At 46.0% G+C, this 22047-nt stretch overlaps 1 protein-coding gene across 1 annotated transcript; it reads right to left on the bottom strand.

Moving 5' to 3' along the window:
- Positions 1 to 554: 554 nt before the first annotated feature.
- LOC121404709 lies at positions 555 to 1550 on the bottom strand. Its single transcript, XM_041594773.1, has 2 exons — positions 1350 to 1550; positions 555 to 1234 (listed from the first exon to the last, which is right to left on the bottom strand). The coding sequence occupies exon 2, from the start codon at positions 1137 to 1139 to the stop codon at positions 555 to 557; it is 585 nt and encodes a 194-aa protein (XP_041450707.1). The 5' UTR covers positions 1140 to 1234; positions 1350 to 1550.
- Between the last annotated feature and the right edge of the window lie 20497 nt (positions 1551 to 22047).

Below are 22047 nucleotides of genomic sequence, written 5' to 3'. Positions count from 1 at the left end.
TTCAAATAAAATTAGCGGAAAAAAAAAAAAGAAAAAAAAAAAAAAAGGGGGGGGGGGGGGGGGGGGGTTTTATTTTTTATGTTTTTTTTTTTGTTCAAAAAGAAAATATGGGGGGTTAAACGTTTTTGCACAGCGGGTTATATACAAAGCGGGGGTGACAATAGCGGTGCGATGATGAATACGCGTGCGGGTAATCTCAAGTATAGTTTGGTACTGACTCAACTCCACCAATAAAGTCGAGCCCAAAAGGGAATTAGAAGATCACGCGATGCGACACTCCAATACCAAGACGGTGCACATCGATGTCTTCGTGTGCAGCTGCGCGTTTTGGCTATACGCGTGAGAATGTTACAGTTAAGTTTTTGGACATAAGCAATAAGAACAGCGGGCAAACAATCGCGAGCATATGATTAGGGCAACTCTTATATGAATGAATATTGACTTAAAACTAAGCGATTAATTCCTCAACATACCGGCCCCCTGAACGAATGTTCAGTTAAAGGGAAGCACAGCAATTTTGGTGATAGGTCTCTTGTACACTCCTCGGGCAGTTTTTACGGTGACCACTCGAACTCTCTCGTCTGACCAGGATGAACTTCGGTGATGCGGCCAAGCAGCCACTTGCTAGGAGGTTGATTCGGCTCCTTCAGTACCACAAGCGTATCCACTGTTATGTTGTTGGTCTCCTGCTGCCATTTGGTGCGCGACTGCAAGGAAGAAAGGTATTCAAGATTCCAACGTTTCCAGAACCCTTGAACCTTGGCTTGCAGCTGTCTCCAACGCTGCAGTCTGTTAATGTTCACGTCCAAGAACGATGGCTCTGGCACCGACATATGAGGTTGACCTGTAAGAAAATGAGCGGGGGTAAGGGGATCCAGGCTGTGATCGCTGGGAGCGCACAGTGGGCGAGAGTTTAGTAGACCCTCAATCTGGGTTAAAACGGTGGAATATTCTTCGAAAGTTAATGCACTGCTCCCAATTACTCGGCGAAGGTGAAGTTTAATTGATCGTACGCCAGTCTCCCAAATACCTCCAAAATGCGGGGCAGACTGCGGAATGAAGTGCCAGTTGATTTCCTGACTCGTCAGAAAACTTGCAATGTCCTCATCTTGACTTTGAGATACAGCCATCCGTTGCATTTCCGTTAATTCCCGTCTGGCTCCGTGGAATGTTGTGCCATTGTCTGAGTATAAGTCGGATATAGGGCCACGTCGAGACCAGAATCGTTTGAAAGCTGCGATAAATGCGGAAGTCGTCAAATCACTGACGAGTTCGATATGAATTGCTTTGGTGGACAGACAAACAAAGATAGCAAACCAAGCTTTGCCAAACTTCGGTGTCCGACCTACCGATGTCTTGATAATAACTGGTCCAGCGTAATCCAATCCAGAATGCAGAAAACAGCGGGTGGGCTGAACCCGAAAAGCGGGAAGATCAGCCATGAGTTGTGTGCTCGTACCTTTACGCTGGAGGAAACAAATCTTGCAGTTGAATACGATTTTCCGGACTATGTTGCGGGCACCGAGAATCCAATACTTCTGTCTCAAAGTGTGGAACATAAATTCAACTCCAGCGTGTAGCGAAGTGACGTGCTGGTGTCTAGCTAATAAAACAGCGACTGGTGATTCCTTTGGTAGAAGTATGGGATGTTTTGCCTCGTAAGTTGCCATTGAATTGTCAATGCGTCCTCCTACGCGCATTGTTCCTTGGTCGTCAATAAATGGAGTGTAGCGAATCAGTTTGGATTTTTGAGAAAGTGGTCGTAAAGTGCTTAGCTGCTTGTACTCCACTTGGAAGAACTCCATCTGAACGTGTTTGATTATCCTAGAGCGTGCATATTGAAGCTCCCATGATGATAAAAACGATGACAGGCGTTCCTTGCAGCGAAGACGGTGTACAAAACGAAAGCAGTAGCTTATTGTCCGCAAGAGATGTGACCAGGAGGAAGCCTTGTTAATCATACATTGAAGATCATTTCCTTCATCGGAAATGTGTAGATTAACTTGAGGCTTGACCTTAACTTCCATGTGCGCAGCCTCCTCAGTCGACAGTGCAAACTTTGCCGTAGCAGGTGACCAAGTGAGCCGTGATTGTGAAAGCCACGGTGGTCCATTCCACCACAGTTGATGGTCTACAAGATCCCTCGGTAAAAGTCCGCGTGATGCACAGTCCGCGGGATTATCCCCAGTGCGAATGTGATTCCAGCAACTACGTGGACAAGCATCTAGAATCTCAGCAGTCCGATTGCAAACATAAGTGTTCCAAGTCCGAGGGGGCGATGAGAGCCAATGCAGCACAACTTCTGAGTCAGACCAACATGAGGTACTGGAAATAGGAATAGTTAGTGCTTGCTTAACCAGAGACATCAATTTTGAAAGAAGATGGGCTGCATTCAATTCGAGCCGCGGAATGGATACAGGTTTGATGGGCGCAACACGGGTTTTTGCGGCGATCAGTCTGACAACATAGTCCTTATTGAGTTTCACGCGACTGTAAATAACAGCGGCGTATGCATGAGAAGATGCATCGGCAAATCCATGCAGCTCCGCTGCTTGAAGTGGTGAGGATATGTAGCGAGATATGCGACACGTGTCCAATAAATGAACTTCTGCTACAAACTGTTGCCAACGTGAACATAACTGCACCGGTAGTGGCTCGTTCCATTCGACCGAGCTCAGCCAACTATCTTGAAAGAGAACCTTTAGAAATACAGTACTGGGGGCAAGCAAACCCAAGGGATCGTAGATCTTGGCAAGCTCCGACAGCAAAATCCGTTTTGTCAGAGCAGTTGTGACGTCGGGAATGGTCAGCTTGAAGGAAAGATTGTCAGCAGCCGGGTCCCAACGTATTCCAAGAACCTTCACATGTTGAGCTGGGCTCTCTTCTTCTAGAGCTTCAAGGGGGTACTCACAAATGTCCTTTGGCAGCGATTGTAGTAGTGGCCAACAGTTTGAACTCCACTTTCGAAGTTTAAATTGAGCTCGACTCAATAACAAAATCAATTCATCCTTGAGTGCAATGAGTTCGTTGATATTATCGCATCCCGTAGGAATATCATCCACGTACGCGTCCCTTACCAACACCGCAGCAGCATTCGGATACAACTCGGCATGATCTTGAGCGATTTGCTTGAGAACTCTAACAGCCAGAAACGGTGAAGACGCTAAACCATAAGTCACGGTCAGAAGTCGGTAATGATCAAGTGTAGCAGTCTCCTCCTTTCGCCAGACAATACGTTGATACTGCGTGTGTTCTTCTGAAACTAGGATGCCTCTAAACATTTTCTCAATGTCTGTACAGAACACATAACGATGCTGTCGGAACCGTAAACAGACTCCAAGTAAATCCCTTTGAATAGGTGGTCCAATGTGTAGTCGTGAATTGAGTGAATATCCCTTGCAGTCCTCCCAGAGCCATCAAACACAACTCGGCATCTCGTAGTGGTGCTGTCTGGTTTAAATACTGCGTGGTGTGCTAAATAATTGTGACTGGCGAGATCCTCGGCTAAGGTAGTAGGAGGAATCAACTCCATGTGTCCTCGTTGTAAGTAATCCTCCATAAAGTCGACATATTGTTGTTTGAGTGCCGGAAACTTTCGAAATTTCCGTTCGAGAGAAGAAAAGCGGCGTATGGCTTGCGGCAATGTGGATCCCATCGGCGGAGCGGAATCCTTGAATGGATATTGGACGACGTACACTCCATCGTCTCTGCGGGAATGCGTTTGAACGAAGTGTTGTTCAGCGGGATCACTAGCGTCAATGGTAGCGCTACTTGGTTGAACTTGGTCCATGTCCATGAACGATCGGACTAAAGTATCCAGACCCTCGTGAGCATGATGAGCTAGTGCGTGGGTGTAATCATCAATACCGATATGGTAACTGCCTGTAATGACCCAACCAAATTTAGTATGAAGTGCAATAGGATATGCGAAACCAAACTCTTTGCGTTCTCCAGTGTATATGTTCCAAAGTTGATCAGCTCCTAAAATCAGGTCGATTTCACCTGGTGTCCCAAATGTAGGGTCTGCTAAGGGTAGCTCAAAAATCTTTCCCCACATCGGGGTGTTCGACTCAATCCTCTGTGCTGGAATCGAGGATGTTAAAGTACTCATAATCAGACCTGTTACCACTACGGATGTTGTGCTTGTGCGCGAGAGCAGCGTGAACGTGGCGCGACCTCGAGTAACGCCAGCCGGGCTTGCACCTAGGCCAACAACTGGTATACGAGCATGCGTGCGCGACAGCCCTATCCGTTGAATAAACGACTCGGAGACCATCGTTATCGTCGAACCAGTATCCATCAAGATCCTGCAGGTTGTCTCATTGCCCCAGGAGTCGACTATAGTGGCTAAAATTGTTGGCAATATAGCTTGACTAGTGGCCAATACTCCTCTCTCCAATGTATGATGGCTGACCACGGCAGGATCAACCTCAGCAGCATGCATGGGCGAGCGCAAGTTTGGGTCAGCGGATGTATTGACAGCAACACTCGGGGTGGTGCGAATCTCTTCTGGATGGACAAGAGTGTGGTGCCTCGACTTGCACAGACGGCACGTATTTGTGGAATTACAATCCTTTACTTGATGAGATCGACTTAGGCAGTTGAAGCACAACTTACCCTCCATTGCAAATGTGCGACGATCCACGACGTTCATAGCTTTAAATTGAGTGCACACATACAGACTGTGTGGCCCGTGACAATATACGCAACCACGAGCAGATGTAGTTGGCACGTCCACATGATGAGAAACTGCACGACGTTTGGGAGAATCATGAACTACTGTTAACTCTTGACAGGACTCCAGCGCATCAAACCGGGCGAAGAGAAAGGCGAACAGGTCATTTATGGTCACATTTTCCTTGCACGATTCACTGGACGTAGCCCAAGCTTCCTTGCATTCAGGGTCTAATTTTGAGAGCAAGATATGGATAAGCCATACATCGCGGCTGTCGCATTTCAGCGCGTGTAGACCACGTATACTCTCGTCCGCGGTGTCGACTATGTTACGCAACTCGATTATGTTTGAACTTTTTGCAGTTGGCAGCGAAAGAAAGTTTTGAATGAACGACCGCGCAATCAGTGATTTTTTATTATAACGATTTTTTAGCCTCTCCCATGCGTCCTGGTAGTTATCGTCAGTAATGGGAATATGTTTAATCAGGGACAAAGCTTCACCATCTAGATACGACTTTAAATAATGGAACTTTTGACAGTTGGAAAGACTACTCTTCTTGTCGACTGAGCCTAAGAACAGATCACTAAACTGACACCAATCTTCGTATCTTCCAGAAAATGTAGGAAGGCGTATTTTTTCGAACTGCAGCTCAGCGGGTCGCGCTGACTCCCGAATCTTCTCCAAAAGTTGTGTTTGTCCCTCAAATAGGCGTTCCACAGTACTAGATATCAGTAGATTTGACGAGTCGTGTCCATTATCGTGACTGCTCCGCTCACTTATGGCTTCAGTGAGAACGGCATGGGCACTATAAAACTTTCCCTCATATTCGGCGATATCCAAATTCGGATCCACAAATCCGTCTTCCTCATTGTATTGAACTAAGTCCTCAGAGAGCTCCATAAAGCGGTTGAAAGTTGCAGCCAATCGGTCCAACTTGTGTTCTAATGTTTGCACAGACGTGCACGACTGTACAAACTCCTGAGCCTCCGTAGATGCACGAGTTAGTTGGGATTTGCACGCACCACGCTGCTGAATTATACGATGTACGAGAGTCTTCATGACGACCAGCAATATCACTCAATATATTTCAAATAAAATTAGCCGGAGATCCGGCTCGAAGGACCAAAAATTGCTTATGGTTGCGAATGAGTGGACTGTATTAATCTTTATGTATTTTTATTTGATTCATATGTAATATTAGTGGTTTAAATGTTATTTGCACAGCGGGTTATATACAAAGCGGGGGTGACAATAGCGGTGCGATGATGAATACGCGTGCGGGTACTCTCAATAGTATAGTTTGGTACTGACTCAACTCCACCAATAAAGTCGAGCCCAAAAGGGAATTAGAAGATCACGCGATGCGACACTCCAATACCAAGACGGTGCACATCGATGTCTTCGTGTGCAGCTGCGCGTTTTGGCTATACGCGTGAGAATGTTACAGTTAAGTTTTTGGACATAAGCAATAAGAACAGCGGGCAAACACTCGCGAGCATATGATTAGGGCAACTCTTATATGAATGAATATTGACTTAAAACTAAGCGATTAATTCCTCAACACTTATATTAAAACGAGGTTGGCGAAAAACCTCCAGCTGAACCCTCCCCGGGGGTGCCGGCTGTACAATGGGCACTGCATTATCCCGGATAGGGTAATGCATTGCCGCTTGCTCTGTCCATGGTAATGCATTGTCTAGCTAACGCAATGGTCTAGGTTTTCCCGACCTAAAATTGAGGGAACTTAACTATGGCCATGGCTGGAGGTGCCAGGCGGATAGGCATAAAACGCTAGGGGTTGGTCCCCCCGATAAATGTTAACCATATGTACCGGAGCAAGGATCGAATAGGGACTGGGATGTCAGTCCAAACGTCGGTGGAAAGCGTGACTGCTACCACCGGCGGGCATAGGTAGGAGCAATCCTTTCTGCGTGTCGCCAGTGGTCACAACTCTAATATTGCGGGAGCAGGTCATATTAGTTTCAAAGCTACTGCCACCAAAACGCCTCACTGCAAACTGAGCCGCATAGGTGCCGACTGCCGACCGAAACAGACTCGGACCTGGAGAGCGTGCTCAGCGTAAGCAGAACGGAAGAAGACAGCCTTCTCCGCTCGCCTGAACCAGGTACCAGCTCCCTGTGTAGGGAAGGGCCGAAACGTTCTAAAGAGGGAATGAAGGCTAAGGCTCAGTACAAGGCGGCGCTCAAAATCCAGAGCCGGCTCCAAGGCAAGGCAGACATCTTCCAGGAGGAGAAAGCCAAGCTAGCCAGGGCCGAGCAAAGCGTTGAGGAAGGAAATCGGCACTACTTGGAAATGTCCCAAGGAGGCAGACCCTACACCCAAACAGGCGAAGAAACCCCAGCTCAAGGTGAAGGTCAGTGAGGTGACCAAACGGAATTTAAACGTGACACTCATTGACCGGAGCGACGGGAACGGCAAAATGACGGCGGCGTGGTGGAAGACGGTGCACGCGCGTCACCAACAGCCCCCATGTCCACGTTTGATGGTGCTGGGTGGCTACGCGGGGTCAAAATACTCAAATGTATGGAAGACCCTACGCTGAGGTGGCTGACGCCAACGGTCTGCCAATTGGAGGCGATGTGGGAGTGGGCCAGACTGGAAGTGGTGGATAGGGAACAAATCCCGTCCTTACCAAAGGTTAAGGTACTCTTCCCCGTCGCAAGCCAAGGGGACCGTTCGCTGAAGCTTCTGCAACGGTTCTGCACATTACGAGCCCAATACCCAACGAGTGTGCGATCCTGCAGATTAGCAAGGAGGCGGAGGATCTACTCTACCCCAGGTTCGGTAAGATGGCGTGGGGCATGGGTATCAACTACATGCACCTCAAGAAGTGCCACTCCGAGGACAAGGACGCGGACACCTTGCAGGCAGGCGAGGTGGAGAAGGACCTAGGTCTGGACACCATCGTGGAGGCCGCCCAGGGTCTTGCGCTAGACGATGCGGAGGAGGACGACGGTGACCTGACGCTCGTAGTCAACCCGTCCGGAGCAGCTGAGCCAGATACACGTGATGCTAAGTGTGCTGCAGCTCAACTTGCATAAAAGTAAAGTCAAGCAAGGGCCCGTCGACATAGGTTTGCTCCAGGAGCCATGGATTGCCTCTGGCAATGCTATGGTCGGATTAATTACAACCTTTTCCACCCACCATCGGTAAGTAGGACCAGAACCGCCGTACTCGTACGAAACGGCATTCATGCTTACCGTATGTCTCACTACAGCACTGACTGCGGTGATGCTTGAATGCGAGGTCAAGCGCCTTATGGTAGCTTCCTGCTATATGGCACACGACAAGCCAGCTCCACCGGCAGAGCTAAGGAGTCTGGTGGCGGAAGGCAGCCCGAAAGACCAGCAACTTCTAGTTGGTACGGACGCCAATGCCCACCATAGCGGGTGAGGAAGCCCCGATATCAACGACAGAGGTGAGTCACTCCTAGACTTTATATTATCAACTAACCTAGATGTAGCAAATGTCGGGGAGGAATGCACCATCGTAGGTCCTAACTCATCAAACGTGATAGACCTAAAACTCGAAACAGGAAAGAGTACTTTGTTATCACGCTGGAGAGTCCTTGAAAGATGGTCTTTCTCAGAATTAAAACACTCTCCGCAGATAACTGTCTATAGAAACCCACGGAGCACAAACTGGGTGTCGCGTCAAGACGCAATGTTTTTATTTGGAGAAAATTTGAAGTCTAGTGTAAGATAGTTTAGGGCGAAGCGGGAGCGCAATAAAGCTCTCTCTCGCTCTTGGCGAATTCGCCCCGCTTCGCCGCCCTAGATAAGTTAGGCTTAAGAATATTTTATAACGAGAAAAAAACGAGAGGGGCGCGGGGATACCGACCGCAGTACTTGGTTAGTTATTTTTACTCTTTTTATGTACCACTCATACAGATCTACACTACAGTAGTCAGCAATTTACACCCCCGCTGGGGGAGGTGGGGGATGGATGGCTGAGTGTGTTGGCTGGGGGGGGGGGCCCTCGGCTGCCACGGATCCCGATGGGCCCCCGGTTTCGTCTGGCCGCCGTGGGGGGGGGGGGGGCACCGCTGGCCTTGGTTCCCCCCGGCGCCACCGGCGGACGGCCGGGGCGCGGCGGCGCGCGGCCGCGGCGGGGACGGGGCCCGCCCCCACCCCAAAACCCCCGGGTAAAAGGAGTCGATAAAGATTATTGAATTCGAGCGCACGTCCCTTTTTAGTCTCCCTCCGTGTCGTTATTAAAATATAAAATTTGCAGCCACCAAACTCGGTTTTTTTTCTTTTTTTTCGCATTAAAATAAATTTAGAAAAACTATTCTAAAATTTCATGGCGCCCCCGGGTGGACTCGCAAATTAATATAGCAAAAAAGGCAGAAAGTGACAGTGACACGAGTGGTGAACAAAATATATGTAAATCATATTGAATATTTAAGTGTATATAATATACACCTGCCCGCGTCGTGTGTGTGTGCAAAATCAACCCCCCAAATAAAAAAAAATGAACCCCCCAAATAAAAAAAATTGAAAGCTCGAGTAAAGACAAAATCATTAAAATCTCGTAGTTACTGTCTTGTGCTAAAATAAGTGCACCTCGCTTTCAATTCTTGGCACATCCGTATGACATAGTAGAGCTAGATTTGCATGTATTTAGTAGAGTTTGTACATATATTACATATAGTACATATATCACATATTCACATATGTACATCATACCATCTTGGACGCAGAACATATACATACATATAATTTATAACTGCAATCACTGTCGCCCCTTTCCCCCTTTCTCGTTTTCGTTGCGCAAATATATAGTTGGTTCATTGGCCAAGCGCACACATACCAACGTAGCAGCTGCAGCGGTGAATTTTCGTTCTCGCTTTTGCTCGTCACCGTTGCTGACCGTCGTTGTTGTTGGTGTGTTCTTGCGTTTGGCGCGTTTAAGTCAAACCGTTCGCCAAGCGACGCGCTACCCTGTAATCGTCGGGTATATAGTTTTGGTGCAAAGGATCCAACTGTCAATTTGTCAAAGCGTGCCTCGAAATTCAATTGGGTGTCTATCGGTCGGTCAGCCAGGCCCAGCATACACAAGCGCCAACACAGCTTAGACACACACACATGTGCATATGTTCACAGCTTCAGCGGTGAATTTTTCGTTTTCGCTTTCGCTTGTCACCGTTGCTGTTTGTTGTTGTTCTTGTGTGTTTTGTGTTGGCACGCCTGCGTAAACAGATAGCCAAGTGCCTCGATACCCTTTAATCGTCGGGTATATCGATTTTTCGCCTCATTTGGCATCGACACCCTAAGTCCGTCTTAAACAGATCGCCAATTGCCTCGATACCCTTTAATCGTCGGGTATATCGATTTTTCGCCTCATTTGGCTTCAACACCCTAGGTCCGTATTAAACCGATCGCTAAGTGGTGCGATACCCTCTAGTCGCCGGGTATATTTCTTTCGACCTAACTTGGGTACACCTTCCTGTTTCGACACTTTGCGCCGCAGCAAATAATATTATCGTGAGAACAGCCCTGATTAGTGATTCACTTAAGTATCGAGAGTCAAGATGAATCCCAAATCAGATCATAAGCCTATTCTTGAAGAGCTAAAAAAGAAGCTCAGCTCCCGTGTCAAAGGCATTCGCCGACTAGCGGACCGGCTGGAAGCTGGGGAGAATCCGCTGCAGTTGACAGAGCTCGAGTGCAGACTCGACGTACTGAAAGCAACTATAGCCAAGGCAAGCCAAGTTCAAGAATCAATCGAAGAAATAGATAGTGACGATGACTTTGGAGCCGAGTTGGAAGAACTCTCGATTGTAACCAAGGCAAAGATAATGTCGCTTATCGACGCCTTGAAGACAGCCAGTGATACAATACCTTCAGTATCAGCTTCTGTAGTCCCAACTCGTGCTCGACTTCCGAAGTTAGCCCTGCCAAAGTTCAGCGGAAAATATTCGGAATTCAAAGGCTTCATTACTTTATTTGAGACTCTTGTTCACAATGACGAAAGCATTCCAGTTATCGAAAAGTTTAACCATTTGCTTTCATGCCTCTCTGGTGAAGCGTTGGGAACGGTAAGGGCGTTCCAAGTAACCGAGAGCAATTATGAGAAAGCCATGGCTAGCTTAAAACGGGTCTATGATAACGAATGTCTGATCTTTATGAACCATATTGCTGCCCTATTTAGTCTTTCCAAAATGACCCAGCAATCTGCATCGTCCTTAAGGAACCTAATCGATACCACTTCATCGATATATGGTTCCTAGTTGTCGATAGGCGATGACCAAAAGATCTCGAATGCAATGCTTATTTATCTCGTCTTGAACAGAGTCGATCCTGTGACCAAACAAAAATGGGAAGAACAGCTCGATTATGAGAAGCTGCCGCTTTGGGCTGACTGCAAAAAAATGCTTAATCGCAGATATGAGGAATTTGGATATTTGGATCTTTCGGCCGAAGAATCGGCAAAACCAAAGCCGGAGCAGAAAGCTGTGCCAAGCAAGCCTCACAATCGGAGCTCATTCGCGTGCTCTACTGCGAATGCTAAAAACCAACAAAGTAGTTACTGCAATGCAAAAGACCATTTGTTGACTACTTGCAGTCCATTTGCGCGTCTTGCAGTGATGCAAAGATTCGAGTTTGTCAAATCGGCATCGCTCTGCGTCAACTGTCTGCAACAAGGACACACTGTGGTACGATGCAAAGCTGGCAAGTGTCGAGTGTGTGGCCGCTCACATCATGCCTTATTGCATAGGTACACAGTTGTGGATAAAAGTTTAACGTTACCATCACCCCCAGAGAATTCTTCTCCCCCTCCTAGTCAGAGTAACCGTTCCACTTCGCATGCACTCCATGCGACAGCTTTGGATAGAGTAATTCTGGCAACGTCGATCGTAAGCGTCTGAACTAAAAATGGAGAGTATGTTTTGGCCCGAGCACTGCTTGACTCTGGGTCACAAACTAACTTCATAACTGAGGACCTGGCACAGCGCTTATAGATCCGTAGGGAGGAGTCGTGCATCAACTTGCTTGGAATTGGAGAATCTAATTCACAAGTCAAGAAAAAGATACACACGGTGGTGAAGTCGCGAATCAATGGTAGTGAGTTCTCGGTCGATTTCTGGATTCTGAAGTCAATCTCGGGATACCACCCTGATCACGCACTTAATGTGAGTGACTGGAAAATCCCGAAGAACCTACCTCTTGCAGACCCATATTTCTACAAGCCACAAAGAATAGATATGTTGATAGGTGCAGAGTCATTTTTCGAACTCCTATCGGTTGGTCAAATTAGACAAGGTCCTGACTATCCAACTCTGCAGAAAACGCTTCTCGGTTGGATTGTGTCTGGAAGATACAGTCCAAAGGTGACTGTCACCCAGGAAGCGAGGAACTGTCTGAGTTGTCGAGAAGAGTCAGTGGTGTCTATCGACAACACACTACAAAAGTTTTGGTCACTAGAAGAATTGCCATCTTCTAAAAAGCCTTTAACTCCTGAACACAAGTTATGTGAGGAGCATTATAGAAAGACTACTCAAGTCTTGCCTTCAGGTCGGTTTGAAGTACGGCTGCCGTTTAAATCCGATCCAAATTGCTTAGGCAATTTCTTCGAGATTGCTAAACGGCGGTTTTTGTCGCTCGAAAGAAGATTGTCCCGCGACCCTGAGTTGAAGAAAATGTACTTGGAATTCATGGAAGAGTACCTCTCCTTAGGTCATATGTCGCCGACTGACAATACTTATCCTTCTGCTCCACACTACAGTGTGGACACATCAGTGTGTCCTTCGGCCCCAAAGTACGTCCACGAAGCTTCGCGTCGTGTTCGATGCGTCGTCGAAGACGTCATCTCAGGTGGCCTTGAATGATATTCTGATGGTCGGACCGACTATTCAAGAGGAGTTATACTCAACGCTGCTTCGCTTCCGTCTGCACAGGTTCGCCCTGACTGCCGATGTAAAAAAGATGTATCGCCAAGTGATGGTGAATGAAGCGGACAGGCAGTTTCAGTTGATCGTGTGGAGCTCAACACTGTAACATATGGGACTGGACCTGCCCCATTTTTGGCTATTCGGTGTTTGAAAAGGTTGAGTGAATCGGCAAAGCTCTCATTCCCAAAGGCTGCTTACGTTATCGGGTCCGACTTTTATGTCGATGATATGTTGACTGGTACTGGTTGCGTGGAGGAGTTAAAGACAATTAAGTCTGATGTGGCTCAGGTTCTTCAAACCGCAGGGTTTGAGCTGACCAAGTGGTTCTCGAACTCACCTGAAGTCTCAGCATCCGAGAGCACAGTTAAACCGATAACGATCTCGGACTCGGAGTCAACCAAGGCGTTGAGAATATCGTGGCTACCGCATGAAGACGTTTTTAGGTTTCAAATTGACAGTTCAGTCATGGGTCTCCGAGCGACAAAACGGAACATATTATCGGTGACATCAAAGCTGTTTGACCCCCTTGGTTTGTTAAGCCCCTTGGTAATCAAGGGAAAGATCCTACTGCAGGAGCTGTGGCTTAACAAACTAGATTGGGATGAGTCAATTCCAATGAATCTGGAAACATCTTGGAACTTTCTAAAAGAATCCTTGGGTCAGCTGGAGAAGATTGCCATACCTCGCTTTATGCATACTGATCCCATGTCACCGATACAAGTACATGCCTTTGCCGACGCCTCCATGAGAGCTTATGGAGCATGCGTCTATATCCGTAGAAAGACTGCAGAAGGTTTCAAGGTCTCGTTGTTCACCGCAAAGTCGAAAGTAGCGCCGCTCAAGACGAAAACGCTTCCAAGGCTTGAGTTATGTGCCGCTCACCTCGAGAGGTTGTGACATTGAGGACATTTCGCAGTCGATCTGGTTTAGTGGACCAGCGTTTTTGAAGGAAGAAGAAGAGAGCTGGCCCAGAAATCCCCACTTCGAGCTTTCTGAGGAAGAGCTGAAGCTGGAAACCAGGAAGACAGCGGTCGGACTAACCGTGGCCGCTAAATCAAATGATTTAGTGGAAATTATCGAGGGATACTCGTCACACCTCAAGCTACTAAGAGTGTTCGTTTACGTGTTCCGCTTCATCCGAAAATGTAAAGACAAAGGTCTTAAATTTGAAGTCAGTCCGTCACCAGTAGAGTACGATGAGGCTTTTCACAAAATTGTCGAGCTGATCCAAAAAAACGAGTATCAGGAAGAAATCGAAAGGGTTCGTAAAGGCACCAGGTTAGGCTAAGTCTTCAGCGATTGAATCCCTTCATCAACGAAGAAATGGGGACTTGTTGCTCCTTTTCGTTGTTGCGAGTTGGGGGCAACTAGTTAACGCTCCTATGTCATACCATGCCAAGTTTCCTTTGCTGTTGACAAAACGCTCGCAGTTTGTGCAGACCTGTGTTCGCTATCTGCATCAAACGAATTGTCATGCCAGCCCACGAGCACTTGTGAGCATCCTTAGGCAGCGTGTTTGGATAGTAAACGCTCAGGAGGTCTGCAGGGCAATGGTCAGGTCGTGCATTCGCTGCTTTAAATGCCAGCCTCGCCTCCAGACCCAAATGATGGGAAATCTACCCGCAGACCGGCTCCGTGCTCTCCGCCCATTCGCAGTATGTGGCGTTGATTTTTGTGGCCCAGTCTATACGACACTAAAAATTCGTGGTAGGCCCCCTTATAAGACCTACATAGCGTTATTTGTCTGTTTTGCGTCCAAGGCGGTTCATCTAGAAATTGAACTGCGACAACGCGACAAATTTCGTCGGAGCAAGTCGCCACTTCGACGAACTGAGGCGGACGCTGGAGACGGAAGCGGACTCAATTCGAGAGTTCGCAGCGAGAAGCAGCTGCGAGTTCGCCTTCCTGCCACCTCGAGCTCCGCACATGGGCGGCCTATGGGAAGCAGGAGTGAAGTCGGCCAAAAACCTCCTGCTGAGGTCGGCCGGAAACGCGCTCTTCACCGCCGAGGAGCTGGAGAGCGTGATGGTGGGCATCGAGGCGGTGCTAAACTCGCGCCCTCTGGGATCAATAAGCCCCGACCCAAGCGACGGAGAGGCCCTGACTCCCGGGCACCTGCTGACAGGCGGGCCGCTCATCGCACCCCCAGCACCCCGGACCCCGGACCAGGAGGGTCCGAGTTGCTTAAGGCGATGGCGGCTTGTCTCGTCAGCCAGGCAAATGTTCTGGCAGCGATGGTCCCGGGAGTATGTGCTGGGCTTGCAAATAAGATGCAAGTGGCACCAGGAGCAGCCCCAAGCCCCTTCCGCCCCAACAGTGGCTCCTCGGAAGGGTCGTCGCAACACACGCCGGGCAGGACGGAAAGGTCAGGGTGGTCGACCTCAGGACGAGCAGCGGAGCGGTCTACAGGAGGCCGATCCATAAATTGGCGCTTCTGCCGATGTGTTGAAGTCCCACAGGCCTTCAACGGGGCCGGTGTCGCGTCAAGACGCAATGTTTTTATTTGGAGAAAATGTAAAGTCTAGTGTAAGATAGTTTAGGGCGAAGCGGGAGCACAATAAAGCTCTCTCTCGCTCTTGGCGAATTCGCCCCGCTTCGCCGCCCTAGATAAGTTAGGCTTAGGAATATTTTATAACGAGAAAAAAAAAGGAGTCGATAAAGATTATTGAATTCGAGCGCACGTCCCTTTTTAGTCTCCCTCCGTGTCGTTATTAATATATAAAATTTGCAGCCACCAAACTCGTTTTTTTTTCTTTTTTTTCGCAATAAAATAAATTTAGAAAAACTATTCTAAAGTTTAAAAAGACAGTTACCTCGAAGCTCGCGAATCGCCTGGGCACAGTCAAATCCCCGGAAGACATAGAAACGTCCCTAGAGACCCTATCCAAGAAACTACTGAATGCGTACCACGTAGCATGCCCACCCTCGAGAACGAAAAAAAGAACCAAACCGGGACTTATCACTTCTAAGAAACAACCTCGAAGAATTCTTCAAAATCGCCAAACAGGCGAACGATGAGATAATCAATATGGAATACAAAACCCTACTAAGGGAGTACAAGAAGCAAAGAAGCAAAGCAAAGTTCCAGAAACGGCTATACTCCGGAAGTTGCTATTAAAGAAACCTACCATACAGAGTCAGCTGAAGCAAAACGATGTACAGTGGACTGAGGGAAGTGAAGAAGCCCTAACAGCACTAATAGAAGCTCACTTCCCAGGATGCACCTAGGTTGCCGACTCGCATAAGGCACCGACTCGCTTCAAGGATTCGGGCACAGTTCAATAGGCCGAGACATGATCTGTATATCTGACTACAAGATGCTCCGAACTTGCCTGGACGTCAAAACAACATCACACATGGGCTCCGACGACTGGAAAGAGGGTCAGGATCAGACAGAACACCTAAACATATACACAGACGGCTCCAAGATTGAAGGGGCATATACTGTACAGACCCTAAAATATAACTTTCCTATAAGCTACCGGACCAATGCAGCATATTTCAGGCGGAGGTCTTCGCCATACGGAAAGCGGCGGAGGTTGCTCAGTGTACGGATCATCCACACGAAGTAGCCAACCTGTTCGTGGACAGCCAGGCGGCGATAAGACCCATGCAGTCGTCAGCGGTCAGTTCAAAAAATGTCTTGGCAAGACATTAGATTAGATTTAGATTTAGCATTAGATTTCCTAAGCACGACAAAGTCAGAGCGGATATATTGGGTTCCCAGCTACCAGGGCATCGAAGGTAACGAGACAGCAGACGTTCTGGCTAAGGAAGGCGTCGGGCTGTCAAACGACAAGACTGAAAACGTGCCTGTCACCCTTAGATCGCTACAAAGCGATCTAGAGAGCCGGGTAAACATACAGGCCAGAAGCAGGTGGAGGAGAACCACCAAATGCAGAATCGCGAATACCATGTGCAAGGAGAACAATGGGAGACTCAGCCACTACCTACTGCACTTAACACGGAACGACAGTAGGATGCTAGTGGGTATACTTACAGGTCACTGTCTGCCTGAAGCACATGCAGGCGATGTGATGAATCTTGCGCTATCGAAACCCTGGAACATCTAATTTGCAACTGCCTGGTCCCTTAGGGGCAGGGAACAAATACCTTGGCACGCCGGTGCTGGCATCGCTGGAAGATGCATCCAGGAGGACGCCAGGCGAACTTCTTGCCATTGCGAAAATCTCCTCGATCCTCACGGACATCGAAACCGCGTAAAACACTCAAGAAGGTCCATACACAATTATCAGGATAACTAAGGGCCATACTTGCCAATGCGTGGCCGCGTGAGGGCCGACCTAACCTAACCTAATAAAACGAGAAGGAACGTTGTGAGTCGCTTCTGCGGCGCGAATCTACTTTTATAAACGTACTCAGTCAGTATATAAATATGTGAGCTTATGATTTATTTATAACTAAAAAGCCCTCAGCGGCTTCGCACGCAGATAACTTTGATCCTCTCTTTGTAATAAAAACAAATAAAGTGGTTGGAGCCGACAATGCAGCCATTCTAGTGTGTGGATAGTAAAGCAAAGCGTTCGTGTGCAAACAAAAAACAAAAAGAATTTCGTTAGAAAAAAGAGATTGGTTTAAGAAAACAAAAAGTAAACCAGCCCAGAGTTTAACCGAGGTTCCCCGGGTAGAAAGACTTGACTTATCCAATCAGAGCACATTGCGATCTAATTACTGTAGGCATAATTAAGCTTTTTTATCTCTTGACTTTGCTTCGTGCTTTTGAGTTTTGCATTTTGAGTCTTGCCTTTACCCCTCTTCTCCCCTTGCGACTTGTGTTTTGCGGTTCAAAAAACTTTTCATTTTCTATACTTCTGGTGGGAGGATCAAATAACGGTTCGTTAGCAGAAATCATTGAAAATCACAACGAAAACGTGCCATTCACAACGAAAATGTAAACAATGACAGACAGGAAAACGGTAAAAACAACAACAAAACATCTGATATGTCAGAATTGTCTCAGGCAAAAAAACTCGAAGTGAGATAGTTTGTCGACTATCTTCTGGGAATTTGTGAATGAATGTTCTGCAAAATTCTTGCAGTATATTGCACACGCTGTTATCTGACAGCCTTCCGACTGTTCTGTACTCAGAAAAAGAGCCTATATATAAGGTTATATAAAACTTTCCTTAAAAAATGCCTCGTTGTTTTCGGGTACATCTGTCTCGCAAAATGTCCCAAACCGCTTCTCAAAAAACATAGAATATATATTTGTATTTAAAAAATTGATTGGATATAGTAGAAGCAGTCACGCTTCAGTGTTTTCAAAACAGATATCCATTCCAATAAATTCTCCTCGTCAATTTTGGCCTCAATATCATCATTCATGTCCAGCAAAATGATTAGATTGTGCAAGAATATATTTTGGTGCTCAATCATATTCACAACCATTAAAATATTATTAATATTAATTTTATAAAAGTGAACAAATTTTCCGCCGCACCAAATTGCCGCCGCACATAGTTTTACTTATTCTATTACAAATATTTTTAAATATTATTATCATTTTAACATTTATTTATTTATCTATTGGTTGTATATATATATTTTTTTATTTATTTAAATTTATTTATTGAATTATTATTATTTTTGTTTTGGTTATTATTTATTTATTATACCCGTACTCAAAGACAGTTAAGGGGTATATTAGGTTTGTCGTAAAAGTGGATGTGTTGTAACGAACCATGGCTCTAGCCATGGCTTGCCACAAACAACGGAGTGTCAGCGCATCCACACTAGTCGGAAACCATATTCAAACTGATATACACAGAGCCAACGAACCATGGCTTAAACCTGGTATCCACAAATAAGTGTGTTAGCACCTGACACGTCAGGTTCTAAAAACACACATGCTCAAAAATGTAGTGTAGGTAGTGTAAAGAACTATGCTGTTTTGAAAAAATAATTAAAACAGCTAGAAGTTAAGCTGGAAAACTTTGTGTTTTCAGCTTACCGTCTGGGAAATATAAAGCATTGAAATGCAAAAATTATGATTTTTGTGCGGTATTTTTTACGAAATTTTGATTTAAAAACTCAGGAAATTACATCCTATGTCATCCATATTTTGTGTATAGGTGCATTAATTAGGCGTCGTTTAAGGCATTGCTCATTAAAATATATGGAGAAAATTTGGAGCTAAAATTCGTTAACCAAACCTAAAAATTGAAAAAAATAAACACCTTGAACCTGGAACCTTTTGGAAGGGCCAAACTGCCAATTGGGAACAAGGCAAACGAAAGGGTTGAACACTTAGTACCTGATCGCGTTCCTTTGGTATGAAATACATAATAACCAAAAGCCGTCTGTTCCCATCGCCCATGCTGTTAATAAGAAGGAAACATATTAAACAATGGTTAAATTGTTTGAAAATAAAAAAATATAAAGAACACCAGTGGAAGGTCGCGTGTGACTTAAAAGTCGTAACCATTTTAACGGGATTGTAAGGTGGTTACACAAAACACTGCTGCATCCTGTGTATATGGGATAGAAGAGCTAGAGAACAGCATTACTCAGGAAAACTCTGGCCAAAACGGGAGGAACATACTTTGGAAAATTACGACATATAGGATGCAGCTCTCGTGAAGTTTGAAGACGTTATTTTACCACCATTACACATTAAGCTGCGACTATGGAAAAATTTGGTTAAAGCACTGGATAAGGAAGGCGAATCAATGCGTTACATAAAAACTGTTTTCCACGTCTATCGCTGGCAAAAGTGAAAGAAGGAGTATTTGATGGGCCCCAAATTCGAAAACTACTAAAAGATGATTGATTTTAAAATATTTTATCTACGAATGAAAAAGCAGCCTGGAACTCATTCCGACTGGTTAGAACAAATTTTCTTGGTAACAGAAAGAGTGATGATTACGTTAATATCGTTCCAGACCTAATTGAGAATTATGAAAAAATTTCCTGCACTCCCATTTAGACTTTTTTCCAACGAACCTAGGGGACGTTAGTGATGAACACGGAGAGAGATTTCACCAACAATTAAAAGCTATGGAACGACGGTATCAAGGTGTTTTGAATGAGAATATGTTGGTCGACTATGTGTGGACTCTCATAAGGGAATCTGATTCGAATGACAAAGGAAGACAACCAGAAAACTTAAATTATTTTAAGAACAGTAACAAGCAGTAGAAAACCAAATTTATCACAAACGTTTAAAAACTTGTAGCAACATAACACCAAATAAAAAATTTGTATATCCTTAAAATTTACTGAAAAGCCTTAAAATTACTGATTTTTATATGGGTTTGGGAATGAAATTCTATATATCAGGTATTTCTACTTTAATTTTATTGAAATATGAACAGGTAGAAGCGACAAATGTCTAATTTTTGTGGACTTGCACTTGCAATAATATAAAGGAAACATTTGACCTGAACTGTCAAGAACTATTGTTTTTATGATGGCTATCAAGACCTTTTTCAATTATGCTAGATCTGCTAATCTCTCGCCGCATAGGTTGCATACCGCACCCCCTCTTGTGCACATTTATCTGGCCGGGCAAAAGAGCGAGCAATTGGCTTCAGCTAGCCGCCGTTATAAATAAATATTATAACGTAAATCGAAAGTCTTTTAACTGGTTTTGGAAATATATAGGTGCCAAAAAAGCTTGACATCTCAAACATTGGTGACCTGATTTAACTACAATTTTTAATCGCGTATCGTTTAAAACCCATAAAAATCGAATAAGATATTCGTTGATGTGCGGTTTAACGACCAACAAATTCAGTTTGTGCAAATAAGAACAGTTAAAGTGCAAGTTCCGTGAGACTGCATTCCGTCTAATATTCCGTTGCTTAATCGCCGTATCTCTATTGCTCTGCGTCGCTGCAGCCGCGGCCCTTGACTTTCCGTGTCTTCTATTCTCGCTCCCGTTCTGTTCGCCGTCGCTTAAGCAGTCTTACATTTTCCGTTGTTTCGTTGCATTACACCGGTTGGTATGGACAAAGAACCGAATACAGGCGCGGGCGGAAATATTGCGATGGTGGAAAAAAGGCTGAGGCTTTACAAGCTTAAAGTTCAGTCCCTGCATGATCGGCTGCACCGTCTTGGCGAGTCATTCTCGGGGAATAAACTCGACAAACTAAGTGCGTCTAAAATAGATGTGCGCCTCGATATGTTGGCGGAAATGCTTGAGGAGTTCAACAAGTCCCATCATGAGTTGGAATCGCTGGATGAAGACGAGATTGGAAGTGAGCTGCGTGAAACCTTCGATGCGCTGTTCATTTCTTTGAAAGCCGAGCTGCTGTCTGCTCTCGAACTAGGTCATTTACGCGTAGCTTCTCATTTTACTAGCATGCCAAATAGCTCTGGAGGTCATACCATCATCATGGCTCACAAGCAGCGGCTTCCTCAGCTGAAGCAACCTAGCTTCTCCGGTGGCTATTTCATGTTTCGAAGGGGTCGAAGGGGATGCAGATCTCAGTGAAATCGAGAAGTTCCAACATCTTTGCTAATGTCTCTCGGATGCGGCCCTGGATTCGGTTCGATCGTTGGAGCTCTCCAGTGCCAATTATCGTGTAGCTCTGGACATACTTAGCAAACGTTTTAATAATAAACGACTTGTTTTCCAGGCACACATCAAGGAGATTCTTGGGCTCAAGAAGGTAGATTCGCCTTCTGCTAAAAAGTTTCAGGAGTTTTCGGACGCAGTCAACTTGCATACGCCTGCCCTGCAGACATTAGGAAGTGCTGAGGAGATATCGGGATGCATGATAATCCACATGCTGCTGCAAAAACCAGATGCGAAGACCAAAACCAAATGGGAAGAGACTGCGTCAGCGGACAGGATACCCACTGCTGGGGAGCTCTACGATTTCCTGGAGAAGCGATGCCAGAAGATTGAGAACGTGCAGTACGCTATAGCGACACACGCTGGAAGCGCTCAGGTGGAAAAAAGCCAGTCTACACATCTAAAGAAAACTTTTGTTGCTTCTAACTCTTCCGCCGACCTGTCTGGATGCCCTTTCTGCCATTCAGCGGGCCACGGAATATACTCGTGCAGCATCTTTACAAATTGATCTCCCCTTTAGCATCCCAGCTGCATCTCGTTATAACCAGGTTCGCCCAGCAGCTTCAGCTTAGGAGAACTCAATCGTCTGCCCTTGTTTCTGGTCTGGGCGATATTAGTCCACTGAGGGATCCACCGTCAGCATTTGCATGCAGTCTCGCACTTCGGACTATTCGACCACACTCACTGCTCTCATCTCACCCACAATCACAGATAGCCAACCAAGTCTGGCAGTTAATGTAGCCGATTGGAACATTCCATCCAATATTTAGCTTGCCGATTCTGCATTCTTTAATCCTCAGCGAGTAGATCTCCTCATTGGCGCGAGCATATTCTATGACCTTCTCTGCGTAGGGCAAATCAAGCTCATAGATGGATTGCCTCTAGCCGGCTTGGGTGGATCGTATCTCGTATCTAGCT

Source organism: Drosophila obscura, unplaced genomic scaffold, assembly GCF_018151105.1.
Source record: "Drosophila obscura isolate BZ-5 IFL unplaced genomic scaffold, ASM1815110v1 contig_36, whole genome shotgun sequence".
Taxonomy (NCBI): domain Eukaryota; kingdom Metazoa; phylum Arthropoda; class Insecta; order Diptera; family Drosophilidae; genus Drosophila; species Drosophila obscura.
The sequence above is the reverse complement of the archived record's forward strand: the minus strand, read 5'-3'. Positions and strand labels throughout refer to the sequence as shown.

Excerpts from the sequence above, each read along its gene's own strand:
- LOC121404709 (XM_041594773.1), bottom strand. The coding sequence starts at position 1,139 with ATGCAACGGATGGCTGTATCTCAAAGTCAAGATGAGGACATTGCAAGT.